At 47.0% G+C, this 14,421-nt stretch overlaps 1 protein-coding gene across 4 annotated transcripts in view; it reads right to left on the bottom strand.

The window, feature by feature from the left end:
- Positions 1 to 2,525: 2,525 nt before the first annotated feature.
- Positions 2,526 to 14,421, bottom strand: part of PGAP2 (post-GPI attachment to proteins 2) — a 276,597-nt gene continuing 264,701 nt past the window's right edge. For 3 of the 4 annotated variants that reach the window (XM_085623463.1, XM_085623465.1, XM_085623464.1), the window contains exon 6: positions 2,526 to 6,852. In XM_085623463.1, the coding sequence (XP_085479589.1) occupies positions 6,722 to 6,852 (131 nt within the window). In that variant the 3' untranslated portion in view covers positions 2,526 to 6,721. The remainder of the gene's footprint in view (positions 6,853 to 14,421) is intronic. The other variant, XR_014967981.1, reaches the window with a different exon arrangement.

Here is a 14,421-nt window from a genome sequence, read left to right as displayed (position 1 = left end):
TTTGTGTCGCATAACACACGTCATGCAGGAAGTGAAACATTGGGAAGAGGAGATGGCACCCTTGTCGATAGACCTAGCAAAGGCGTTCAACGTGAACGACTAGGGTTACCTTCTACAGGTCCTCAGAGCCGTGGGGTTTGGACCCAGATTCTGCCTTTGGGTCAAACTATTGTACACAGAGCCTCATGCGAAGGTGAGACTGGGAGGGGCTCGGTCTGAGGAATGGGTTCTAGGGCAAGGCACCAGTCAGGGGTGCCCGCTCTCGCCCCTCCTTTTCGCCCTGGCCATTGAGCCTTTGGCAGTGTGGATTAGAGCCGAAATGGCACAGTGGGGCATCCGTGTAGAAGACAAGACCCATATTGTTTACCTATACACGGACGATGTTCTCTTCTACCTAGCATATCCCCGAGTGGCCATACCCAGACTCCTCCTGCACATTGAACGCTTCGGGGAGGTCTCTGGTCTGCGACTCAATTGAGATAAATTGCTGATCTTCCCTCTGGCGGGCATGGCCGCTAGCCCTTTGTATGGCCTTCCAGACTTGGACCTTAGATGGGAACTAGCTCACTTCCGGTAACTTGGGGTTCAGAATGCAGTATACAGCACCCAGTTGATAGCCCTTAACTTGGATAGGGTTCTGTAGGCCCTGAGACGCTCTGTGACATTTTGGAATTCTTTACCGCTGTCCCTGGTAGGTAGGCTCGCAGTGTCCAAAATGGTATTCTCCCCAGGTGCCTAAATGCACTCCAGAACTCGCTCTGCCCGGTTCCGGCGCGAATCTGCAAGCAGTTGAAAACGATTCTTATTTCATTACTGTGGGCTAGGCAGTGTAGCAGAGTAGATCTCATTACATTGACACGCAGACGCAAAGAAGGGGGACTAGAGGCCCCACGCTTTGATTTATACTACTTTGCTGCTCAGCTCCAACATGCGTCCCGCTGGTTGGAGGAAAAGGACAACTGGGAAAAGCGGCTATTAGCTGGCCGAGTAGACCCAGAAACCATCCCAATAGCACTGAAGAGGGGGATAGGGTTAGAGGAGGACTTGCCATACCTAGTGCGCCAAACCGCGAGTATATGGCAGCAGTATGTAGAAAAGGTACTGCAACATGCCCTATTCTATAGAGAGCTCCCCATTTGGCTATTGGCCCCTATTAGAGACATGAGTGCTCACATGTCCTTTCAAGCTTGGAGGGAGGGCGGATGTGAGGTCCTCGCAGATCTCTAGCCAAGTGAGACGTTCATAACATATGAACAAGCCTGTGAAAGCTTTGCGCTCAGGCAGGGTCACTACTTACAGAACAGGGGGATCCAAGAGGTATCAATTTAACTGGCCTCAATACCCAGACACCCCACAGCCAACAAACACTCTGGACCTGCTCCTTACATGCGGTTCGGGGCGCAGAAGGCTATCGCTCCTGTACAAAGCCATGAGGCAGGACTTGTCTGTCCAGCCCCCACTGTAAAGAGCAGCATGGGAGAGAGACCTAAACGAGCAAATAGAGGACAGGACTTGGACGGCCATATGCGAGCTTACACATACAGTCTCCAGCAATGTCAGGTTTAAATTGATCCACAATAACTTCCTACACCGCATCTATCTCACGAAACGACGTATTTCACAAAACAACGATAGTAGGTGCCCCAGTAGTGGCACAGAGGAAGCAGACTTTCTGCACCTGGCGTGGGCATGCACTGAGCAGCGGCATTTCTGGACACAGGTGGTAGAAAAAGTGCAAACAAGCACATGTCTCCCCATACGAGAAGAACCAATCCAATGTCTGCTAGCCCACGTATGCAAACCCAAGAAACGGAAAATAGCATACCAACTTGCTGCAGGTCACGATGGTCCTGGCCAGACGTAGAATAGCTATAAATTGGATGGGGCAGAGAAGTCCGGATATATCAACATGGCTGCGGGATGTCAGGGAATGGGCCCTAGCGGAAGAACTACACATGAAATAAATCGCAAGGACGATAAACTACAGGCAGATCTCACGGAGTGGCAAGAGCTGTGTAAATTGGCCCTCAACTCAGGGGTGGCGGAGAGCGAGCAGAGTGACACTGCCTCCAGTGGGAGTGGATCAGATGCAGTTGAAAACCAGGGAGAGGAGGACTCAATGGTGCAAGTGGAATGAATGCCTCCCAATTGCTTACAGTGAACCACGATGACGCCTATAATGTATCCCTCATTGTCAAGTATATTACTGCTTTAATTTAGGATGATGGCCTTGGCATTCTAGGGGATGTGCACAAGATACCTACGATCTATTGTATGCTGTAATGCTGGTTGTTTAAACAATTAAAAACGAAAAATAAAAATAGAGCTTAAAAAAAAAAAGATGAACTGTTAAACGAATAAGTTAATAATAAGGAAGACAATAGCAAGACACCTGAGAAGTCAAACAACGATCGCCAACAGCTCAGGTAGCCAGACCTTCCTCAAGGCAACCACTGCACATCCAGAATCCAAAAGACAATTCACATTTCAACCACACTGCATCTACTAAGGAACACATCCAAAAGTTAAAAATGACATTTTATTGTTTAGATCATACACTTTATATGCAAGCTTGAAATGCACACAATAAAACATCCATCCACTGTTGAGTTCGAAAATAAGGCCACGTATATGTAAAAAAGGAAACAGAGTTACAATACACCCAGAACTGAGTCATATATGTACCGGACGCAGGATGCGAAACACAAAGAAGGCAAAAATAAAATGCTTTCTCCAAAAAGTTGGTCATCAATGTCTTTAAAGCTGAGATCTCTGGGAGTGGCGAGCTCAGCACATCAAATACCTTCGAGAGCCCAAACACACTGCAGGTGCTAGCGAAGGACATGTTGAGTGCCCGCATAGTCATAAAGTGGCATATGCTGAACAGGCAATCCATGATGGGAAAGAGGACACAGCTGCAGCTGTTGGGCTATATGTGGCCTAAGTGCTCTTACTCCACATGCAGTTTGTGTCTTCACCGCCTGGAAAAGCAAATTAGACTACTGCCGTGAACAGTATGGAGTACCGCTGTGGGCTCCATGTTATCGATCTGTGATTCTGAGTGCTGGCACGACACTTACGTCCACTGCACAGCACAGCACTGCAAGAGATGGGAGCTTTAAGGCTGCGCTGACTGGTCACACTTCTACCCTGCAAACAGAAACCCATGACCACCCTGGTAGGACCTCAGAATCCAAGCCATGTTTAGCTGCTTCTGCACCCAAACGCATGGACAGAGAATGGTCAAGTTGCCTTTCACAAGCTCTTTGTGCCCAGTATCAGACCTCAGGGACCACAAAAGTTCACCCTGAAACTGCTTTGTGTCATAAGAGTGGCGGCGCTTTGCAAGATTTGATAGAAAAAAACCCCAGAGGGCCCGATTTAGATCTTGGCGGACGGGCTACTCACTCGCAATGGTGACGGATATCCCATAAGCCGAAATGTAAATCCTAATGGGATTTATATTTCGGCGCACGGGATCTCAGTCACCGCTGTGACGCAGTAACCCGTCCGCCAAGATCTAAATCAGGCCAGAGTCTTTTATACTGAACAGCAGAGAAGAAGCACAGATGTCTCTCCAAGTTTTCACTCACGCCAACTATTTCAAGAAACATACCCGACTCAGTCCTGGAATGACTAATCTGGATTAATACGCTCGGCTTTCTTCATGCCAGCAAACTTAGTGGATCTACAACGTGACATCCCACCTCTCTCTCTCTCCATACATTGTGCAGGCTAACATGGCCGATTTCTAAGGTAATACCATGTAGCATTTCTGGAGTTCCCACCAAGGTGAGGTCCAATAATGCATTATTTTAATGGCCACGTGAGGAAGGTCCTACGGGGGCTTTCTCAAAAAAGATTATAAGGGTCCCCTTAGACACCAACTGTAATAGAAATTAAGATTAACTGTTGGAAAAAGAAGGAAGTGACCCGGAATGTACAACTGAATTTCAAGAGATGAATCGTCCACTGCAGAGCTAAACGTAGGCTAAAGTTGGTTTTCAGCTACTGCGTATTAGATTGCCTTTTCACTTTGTACTGCCTTATGTTCTGGATCATAGCCCAATGAGCATCTGACAAGCTGCTGGACCAGAAGAAATGCGTTAGTTGCTTGCAGTAAAGCGACTTATTAAGTAAATACAGTACTACTAGTCTGTAATGATATTTACATTGAGATTCCCTTAAGTCATTAGGGAACATTGTGCTATCAACTGAACTGTGCTTTAGTTTAATGCGTGAGTCCAAATGTAAACATCCCATATGCTTTTGGCCTTACATAATGTTTCTCCACTCAACCACAAACAGCGGCTGGACATTGGTAATAAAAAGAGCTACTAATTAAGTAATTATGCTAGAGTTACTACAGATCTTCAACTCCTTCTCATTCGTAGGTCGCAGTCCCTTATGCACCACCTCTTCAGAACAAATTACCAAGCGGAGAACAGAGAAATGATACTGACCATGTTTTGCTTACCAGGACTGAGCATCTTTTCCGGAAGTAACATTTCCAGGCCGTGCTTGTATTGTGGCCAGGAATGTTCCTAGCACCACCATCTTGACCTTTTGTGAGTGAGGTGGCTGTTTGACAGAGACGCAGGTGACCCTTGACTGAGGCACACCCAAGAAACACAACGCTAGAGACAGAGGAACTAGGCACAGTTATCTATGTGTCCTCTTAACCCAGGGCACGCTAAGAAGGCTGGATGGTCCAAGCTTCTCTCCTTCCTTTGTTTGTGTATTTTAGAGGGATGACTATAGCTTAGAAGTGATCAACATCAACACCACCAAGAATAAAGCCAAAACCCTCTCCAGGAACTTGGGTAGAGTTTTGTCCAACTGTTTCGAGACAGCCTGGCGTACTTTGGAGTATAAACCGAGGTACTGTCAAGCAGTACTAGAGCGCTGAGATCCCAAGGGTGGGACTGGGTGAGAATCCACTATCTGTGAGGAATGTGAGTGACAAATGGGCACAGCTCAAAGCTTGTTTGGCCTCAAGACTTTTGGAAATCTTTAGCTTCTTCCCAGCAGTGAGGACATCCCTGACGTGGAAGACCTGATGTCTGAAGTAATTAAGTCTTCTACTGTCGAGGGGGACCTGGCAATAGTGTATGGACTGAGGACCATCTGCTGGTCCAAATACCTCGTCCCGCTTACCTATGCTCAACTTCTTCTTCAAACTCCCAGAATGTGTGTTTGAAAAGTTGCGAGACAATTTTTAATGGCGAAGAGTGCAACCGGCAAAGGTGTTTCCAACCCAAGCAGCAGACACAGGTCTAGTAAAGGTCAATATCAAAGCAGTGTCTCTCAATGCCTTGATCCAATGTGCCTGTAGCATCACCCAGTCTGCTGCTGAAAAAGATATCTTGCGGCCATCACAGGCAGTGGTACCCATTCTTGAGCTCCCAGAGTAATGGAGAAGGTCAAGCCGGAGGTACAGCAACAAGGAAGAGAGGCCCGGGACACACAAGAGGAGGAAAGATGGGCATGCTCAAGGCATCCCTTATTTAACTGCTAAGGTATACGGTCTGGCCCAATTACAATGTGCGGACATGTTCTCAAAATTAGGGAATCGCATTACACCAGATGCAATAGTCATTCAGATGTGGGGAAACGTAACCAAGATACTATGACACACAATCTTCACGGTTTGATCATGGACACCAAGCTAGGTTCTCCCACCTCACCTTGCTTTCCCTCTGGCCTGGTAGGCTGTACACTTCCACTGCGCCCACAAAATGTCACAGGGAATGGCAAGTATTTCATATTGATGTATACAGTACTCTCATGACTATAAGTTTGTAACCTGCATTCCATGTTCCATAGGTGGAGGAGGACATGAAATCGGGCATTCGTTCTAGAAGCAGGACAATCTGCATGTATAACGCTATAGTGGGAACTGAGCGGACAAAGTATGTTACCAAACGGTTGATCAGGCTACGTCATCTTCAATACAGCATGTTAGAGGTTTCTCGTTATTGACATTATTGTACACCTAAATATTCTAAAAGTTGAGAGCAGGAAACACTGCACAACCAATGTTCCCCTTCTCACACTTTACAACAGTCAAAATCTGCCAGATTAAAAATATGCAACATGACAGCCCTAAATTTTCTTTAGGATCAATGCCATATGATGCAATGTTGACAAGTACACTTTTCACCTAGCCCTAAAATATTAAAAAATAAATAGAAGCAAGATTTTCACCCACTGAAAAATAAAAACACAATAAATACATCCCCATCAACACCAAGGCCACAGGTACAATGATTTTAAAATGAAGTCAGAAATTCGAAGATACACAATTATCGAGACGGGATAGAGAAGAAGCCCACGCCCAAGTCCTCTAGAGTCTCTGAGATCCAAGACTTGGAAGTGAAGATGATCCAGCCTCAGGGAGATGGCTGTGATCTTTGCATAATTTATATAAAAATAGACTATGTAACCCCTCCATCTTCAGAGCTCCAACCAGTTAGAAGGACGCTACTGGAACTGTCAGTGCTACTGCTAGATCCTTAGGCCATATTTCTTTAGTGCAACTCCTTTCTGCTGTCACATTCTTTGCAATAATCCCAAAAGACTGGCTTCCATATACCCATTATCTGGAAATCTACAGCCTGACTGCACGCTCGCTGCACTTTCTCTCTGGTCATAGTACAAAATGTTGATACAGGGCTTCTCGATGGGCGTCAGCCAGGAGACACCCCGTTGACCGGCTTGATCAGAAGCGCTTGTCCTCCAGAGGGCAGCCAACAATCAGTTCTTTGTTTCCAAAGTCCCACCAGGCCGTCATGTGGAACGCCATGTTGGAGAGGACCACGAGGTATTCGAGGAAGGAAAACAATGTGTAAACTAGAAACAAAGAAAAAGAAAAGGAGATAAGGCGTGCTGGTTCTACAAACCGCAACCTAGGTGAACAAGACATTTTATGTTACAGTGTAAAATTGATGCATCACATGCTCAGAGTGACTTCAAGTTTTACTACTCCAATTGACAGGTTAGGTTCAGCTCAGCCAAAACTTCAATGGTGCGCACTCACAAGACTACACCCCCACAATCACACTGCGCTGCTCTGGAGCAGAACAAGGCTGTTCATGAGCTGCAACAGTTTTGTGGGTACTCTACAACCTACTGGCGGGACCGAAACTGTTTCTACAACTATTAATTAATTTAGGTCATATGTGCACAAGCACCATTCCTGCGCATATGTGTACCTTCACCGATTCCCATTTAATGAAAGCACACAATTAGTTTGCATTTTTGGGAAAATGATTGAGGAAGTCGGATGGCGGGTGCTGATGATGGAAAAGAGCCTACAAAATAAGCACAATGAGGTCACCATAAAGATAAATGTAGCCTAATCTTACGTTCTCTTTCCCATTCTCATTTTACTGGGTAAAGTCACACCATCTGAGAATACAAAGTTGGGAGGGGAAGGCTGCATCAGTCATTTTAATGCCTAGACAAACGAGATATTTTCTTGGCCAAAGTTGGCGTGGTTCCAGGAGTAAGCTTTGCAAGTGTAGTGTTGGCAGAATGTGTGTGGGGTAGTCCATGTAACCAGATAGTATAAATATTGTGATGGTACATGCGTGGAAAATGCCACCATGGGCGACTTAGCTTTTGTGGAGTGTTCCCAGATATGTGGACGAGGCAGGGTCATAAAGTTACATAAAGTTGGTAAAGGAGAACACAGGTAGGAAGTGCACCAGCTATCAAGGACAAGACACCTGGTACATTTTTTAAACCAAGAAAAAGTATTCCATGAAAGAAACATAAGATTGCAAGGGGCAAATGACAAACTGCTTATTAATCAGTCTGGCAAGGACAAAGTTAAAGTTCCAACAGACTGCGGTGTGCCTCACTGAAAGGAACAGAGGCATCAAGCTTGTTAGATGACTTTTCATGGCCTCCTTGGCCATGAAAGAGGACCACAAATCTGTTCTCGTGGGCCTTGCTGGCCACAAGAAGGGGAGGTATGGTACTCACCTTTACACCCACCTCAGACACACGATGCAAAAAGGGCATAACAGAGACACAGGGTTAGTCTGAAGACTAATGTTATTCATTAATAAAATCCTCCACCAGAGCCTCAGCAAAGGAGCACACGATATGGCCATCACACTGCAGAAGTGCCTAGGTGTGTAAATGTCAACTGCTCAGGAACCATGTAGTGTTGAATGATTGGTACTTGCATCACTCTCTCTCTTCCTCCCACCATCAGCAGGGGAACTCTTACCTTGGAAGGCCAACATAGTCCGTCTGAAGTGGATGGAGCATGTCTGAGAATCAGTTTTGGCTACACATGCAAAAGCAGCAGTATGACCAAACCTCCAGGAATTCCCCCATTTTTTTGAAGGATGCTCAGGATCAGAGGAGTGGGAGGAAAGAAACAGAATAACACCAACCTCCGGTCCAACATCCAGCCTTTGTTTTTTTTTTGTTTAGCAATATGGGGTTGCGCCTGCCCACTCACCAGGTGAACTGATCACATTTGCTGTTCAGGTCAGTGGCAACGGTGTCTATGTATGGACAACCACAAGCCTCCAAGTTTGGCCTGGGAACTTCCTGGAATATTTGTCATATACTCAGGGAGTGGAGAGTGGAGATACTTTCTCAGCCTGTCTACTCTGGTGCTGTTCCTCCCTGCAATGTAGTAGACCAGGCTATGCTGTGCCTGGCGGTTTGTTCGTTCCCACAGAAATACAGACTTTGGATGCTGCCTTGATTCCCTATGTAAAACAGAGTAGTGGTATTTTCACCAGCAGAAGAAAGGATTCTAATTCAGCGTCAACACATTTATGGGATTGGACAGATCTGATATGGTCCACAATGCACCGATTCGGAGTTCCCTGTAAAGAGCCCCTTTCATACTCTGATGAGTTGGAGGGGAGAGTGAGCTGAGTACTGGGCCGCAGTGGGAGAATTTCAGCAGTGCATGCCCATCATCATAAGGCTGGGACCATGAATGGAAAGACAGAGATGGGCTTTAATTGGTCATCTTGGAACTGGCCCAAGTGTTCTGCCAGAGATCATTGAGAGGACTCATGTAGAGACGGACAAGGTGTACTACGCGTATGATAGACACCTGTATGCTTTTAGTCGCAGAAGCCTCTGGAACCACCAGGCAAAAACAGACTCACTGTTCTAGAACAGGTCACAGTCTGGCTAATAACTTAACTTCTCTAAAGAAGGAAGGGCCTTTACCACACTGAACTCCAGGATTGCCACAATTAACAGGATCCCCTTTGAGAGCACCAAGAAAGGTTTGGTGTAGTTTACTGAGAAGTAAAGGTAGCATAGTGTCAAACTCTGCTGCCTCACATAATGCTCCAAGGACGAGACGATCATCTAAGAAGGGATAGGATGGGATATTCTACTGCAGCAGAAAGGCAACCTTTGGGTACAAGATATTGGTGAAGACAATGCACTGAGTTTGACTGGCAGTGTCCTCTACTGTTAGTTTCACACTGTAAAACACAGATGCAGAAATCAAGTGTCTTGTAGATCCAAACACACCAATCCTTGTTTAGGACAGCTGTCAAGTCCTTAGTCAATGTCGGCATTTTGAACGTCTTCATGGACAAGAACTTACGTAGATCGTAGAGGTAAAACATTAAGCAGAAGTCTCTACCAAGTAGCAGGAGTAACATCCCTGCCCCTTTCTGCGTTCTTTAGCGGGCAAAATCAGGAAGCTCATGACATCCTGCAGAAGGTCTTGTGATGTAGACTGGAAAAGGGGTGGTCTGGATGGTGCTGCTGTGAGAGCAGCATTAGACTGTTGATCGCCACCTATGAAAGGACACTAGAATGGATGGTTATTTGGGTCCAGTGATAGTAGTGGAAGAAAGCCTTCCTACCACTGGAGAAGAGTAGCCCTATGAGAGGATGACACACAGGACAGCATCTGTACCCCAGGGACGTTATTGGGAATTGAAACACTAGAAGGACCGAGTGGTCTGGGAAGTACTGCTTAGATGGCACTAAGCTCCACTGAGGTACAGAAAACATTCTTCCCATCTAAAGTCTGACGATTTAATTCATGACTGCAGGTGCATGAACACACTAGAGTTCATGCTCATGGGGCACCAGACATTAGCAGTTTTTGTTCCTCCTGGCTATAGTCCAGGAGCAAAGTGTTGAACTTGTCCCATAGCCTGTAATTGACTATGACTCCACTTACATAGTAGTGTGTAGGGCAGAAATCATACGATCTATACATTTTCTTACAATATCCCTCAAGATACTTGGCATCCTCATCAATTTAGGAGGGCCTTGCCCATTAGAGAGGAGTCCTTCTTCAGAATAGACTGAGTACAGAGATCCCCGTAGACAAAGAACGGGCCGCCTTTGGGTGCCCATGTACCTGTTATTTAAAGCCTGAGACTGCAGGCTTTGAGAACTTCTTTTTTAGGATCTCCTGAGCCTGTTAGAGGACTAGGAACTTAATAGCCAGAGAAGGCTTTGTTGGAGGATCTCTCGCCGCCACCACAGAGTGGATATCCTCATTCTCTAGCAAAAGTGCCAAAGGAAAGAGCATTCAAAACCCTGGTGATGGCTGTGCCTGATTGCGTGCAGGTCTTCGTGGTTTTATGACGATGGATTTACTAGAGTATTATCCACCTCCAAAGTCCAAAATGCAGTGGCTGGTAATAGATCTGCTATAGGCAGCTGAATTGGGACTGGCACTGCAGGTTGAGAGGGGCCCTAGGCTGGTCTCAAAGCCTTCAGCTTTGCATGTAGGAAGGACTCTGATCTGATGACGGAAGACAGTATTGAGACAAAGTCTGAACTTGAATCAGAGTTGATCTGAGGAGAGTTTGGCAACTCCTAGCCTGATGGATCACTCAAGTCTGACCTGTCTGCTGTGGAGTCTTTCTCCCGAGGGAGTGGGCAACCAACAGATAATCCAAACAAGATTAGATCGTGAGGATATGGAGCTCCTATATAGGGAAAGAGTCCTAAGATCATGGATATGTTACAGACACAAAGGAGCCAACTTCTGCTACCCCGGGATCATTATCGGATGGTAGGTGTATGGGTCATAAATTCCCATGTCTGTTCCACCTACACTGTTGTGGTAGCCTCATAACAAAGCTGCTTTCTGTTCTGTGGTGAGGAGTCCTGTAAGGCCACCTCCCAAAATCTGCTTCTTTTTGCGTATATGGAGTTTTGGAGGGGAAAGATGATTTACATAAACAAGGGTGGAGGCAGGCCTTTTGTACTTGCAGTGAGATTCTTCTCTCTGAATGGGTGGTGCCCTCCCCCTTCAACTAGAGCGCTAGAAGCCCAGAAGATGCCTGGTTAGCCTTGGACTGTGACAGACCACCCACGGGAAGAGCTGAATTTGAACCCACAATGCAAGTTCTCAGAGCAAACTAAGACCTGATCTATGGACCTGCATTAGGGAAGGGAGACTTGCTCAACATTTTGGTGCAACTGGCCTGTAGCACCGCCACAGTGAGAAGAGGCTGGATCCATTCTACAGTGCAACAGTAGATCTATACCCAGACAAAGAACTGAGGCCCTGATTACGATAGTGGGCTGTCGAACCGCTATCACAGAGGTCAGGAGACGGCCAGTCAAGCAGACAGCGGCCAGACTGCTCAATTACGATGGGACCGCCGTGCTGGCAGTCGGAAAGTGCACTTTATCACTGTGGCTTGTGCTGTGGCCAAGGAAAAGGGCCTCAGCACAAGCTGCAGTGTTAACGTACACTTTTTGCACATCCATGCACCATATGGAGCCTGGCCTACGGTGCATGGATGCGTGAGGGGGCACTACATGTGCCCCCAGGGCCACTTTGTAGTGGCCCACGAGGGGCCCTGCATGGGACCCCAAAGTCAGTTTCAGACAGCCTTTTCATGGCAGGTCGACTCGCCAAGAAAAGGCTGTCGGAAAGGGACATTGAATCCCTACAGCGGTGCTTGCGGAGGCACCACCGCCATGCAAGGAATACGATTCCAACTGCTGCACCGATGTCCTGTTGGAGACGGCGATCTTTTTCCCCCGACCGCTGCAGTCCAACCGCCTGCATTGTAATGGCATCGTCGGACCAATAGCCTGTCTGTCGGGCAGACCGCCAGCGACATTCCTGTCAGTGGCAGTCCGCCCAACATCGTAATCCGGCCACAGAACTTCGACAGCAGAAGAAAGTTTGGACCCCAGAGGACCCACGGGTCTTGGACACTTTGGGCCCCATCCCGTGACCAGGTTAACTAAATTCATCCTACATAGGCTCTGTGGTACTAGGGAAAAGGTGGCCAGTGATTTCCCCTTCCAGAGGTTATTCACTCTTGAGCAGAGTTGGTGAGGACCAAACTCACCAATCAATGTAGAAGCACTTTCAGTGTTCCGCCAGACCTATTGTCAGTAGTCTCAGGCTCGTACTCTGGGAGAGTACAAGTGCTCCTGCTCATTTGTGGCTCCTGCTCTGATCAGTGTGAGGGTGCTGTTAGTAGTGAGAGACTACTAGTATGTGAGGACTTTAGGAGTGCTTCCAGTAGTTTGGGACTAACTCCACCATGGCAGGTCCCAAAACCAGCAGCAAAAGGAGGAGGGTTATGAGTGGGGCTAGCTACCCCACAAAGTAAACAAGCATTGGCATAGCCAATAGGTCTCGCTTTTAGGACCTTAGAAATATTTAGCCATGCAGCACATTATCCATAGTATTAATCTGCCCCTCACAGAGGCACCATCAATTTGCATACATGAAGATCAATGCAACGTGCTTGCACCTATACGTCAACGACATAATGCAGTTTGAGTAGATGAGGTATTTTAAAAAGCCAGCAAATGTGACACATTATGTTCATGTGCAGAAGAGTGTGCCGCAACAACACATGGTGCATCTGGCGACTCACTTCTCTTTGGTTGCATGCAGATAGCACATAACATTAAAAGGGGTCCTGATTGACCAGTAAGAGTAGTTGGCTGCTCATGTGAAGATGCTAACTTCATGGCCTCCGCTTTTGGAAGGGGTTAGAATCCCACCCTTGAAGCATGTGCAACATGTGAACCCACTGTGTTCCTTCCAAAAGTGTACTCTATTGAATGTGGCACACATTCAGCAGTGTCCTTTAGGGTATTGTTGATCATGTTCATACTTCAATGGCAAACAGCATTCACGAAGGCAAAGTCTTTGTCTCAGTTGGACCGGCCCGTCTCTATGCAAGTGAGGCAATGCTGTGAATCAAGATCTGACCTGCCTTCTGCATTGCAGAGGCTATGGAGTCCCTTCTGTAAAACAAGACTACACACATAACGACAAAGAATACGGTCCACAGGACATTTTTGCCAGGAGTGTGTATTCAATATTCTCACTCAAAGTAACTGTATGTGGTCAAACAATTAGTCTGACACTTGAGCTCCACAATATGGCAGCTCACCACCTCCATCAGATAGTTAATACATAAATTATGGTTTCATGAGAAGTGTATATTTTCTAACGCTTATTGAAGGGTGGTGCTACAGATAAACATTAGACCACATCTTTGTGGGATGTTGGGGGAGGGGTGAGGCAATGTACATGTGTGTATATAGAGTGCCAGGGGCATGTGTTAATATATGTGTGGGGCGTTAGTGCCATTGTGCGTACAACCACGGATGTGTGTGGGGCAAGATGTGTGTGTGTGTGTGGGGCGAGATGTGTGTGTGTGTGGGGCGAGATGTGTGTGTGTGTGGGGCGAGATGTGTGTGTGTGTGTGGGGCGAGATGTGTGTGTGTGTGGGGCGAGATGTGTGTGTGTGTGTGGGGCGAGATGTGTGTGTGTGTGGGGCGAGATGTGTGTGTGGGGCGAGATGTGTGTGTGTGTGGGGCGAGATGTGTGTGTGTGTGGGGCGAGGTGTGTGTGTGTGGGGCGAGATGTGTGTGTGTGTGTGTGGGGTGAGATGTGTGTGTGGAGCGAGGTGTGTGTGTGTGTGGTTTTTTTTTTACAGGGTAGGGTGGGGCACATGCATTCTTAGTAGCAGGATCAGCCTTAGATGGTAACCGCTGTAGCCAATCGTAATTCTGCTGTTGATTATATTCTGAGGTTGCGTGCGTGGTCCGTGGGCAGGCTTGCGGGGGCCACCAGGTGTCGCTCCAAGCACATTGTTGGCCGATATGGTGAAAATGGTACTTTGGTGATTTGAATTCACAGGCCCTGGGCAGTACATTTTCAACTTTCATTTGAAAATGGCTCATCTGGAATGATGGACAAGTGGCTGGTAGCTATTTTCATGCTATACTTGTCATCCTGCAGATGCAGTCAGTGTCCAGCCCTTAAAAATCAATACCAGTGCAGCTTTGGGCCCTGCTAGGGGCCCCCAAAGTCGCTTTCCGTCAGCCTTACCGTGTCAGAAAGGCCGGCACAAAAAGATTGTCGGAAACCAACATCGTAATCCTGACTGTGGAAACACTGTCCTATTGGGATTAAGGGCC

This window comes from Triturus cristatus, chromosome 8 (genome assembly GCF_964204655.1).
Source record: "Triturus cristatus chromosome 8, aTriCri1.1, whole genome shotgun sequence".
In the NCBI taxonomy this organism is placed as follows: domain Eukaryota; kingdom Metazoa; phylum Chordata; class Amphibia; order Caudata; family Salamandridae; genus Triturus; species Triturus cristatus.
Note: the sequence above shows the minus strand (reverse complement) of the source record. Positions and strands in the feature narration are given on the sequence as shown.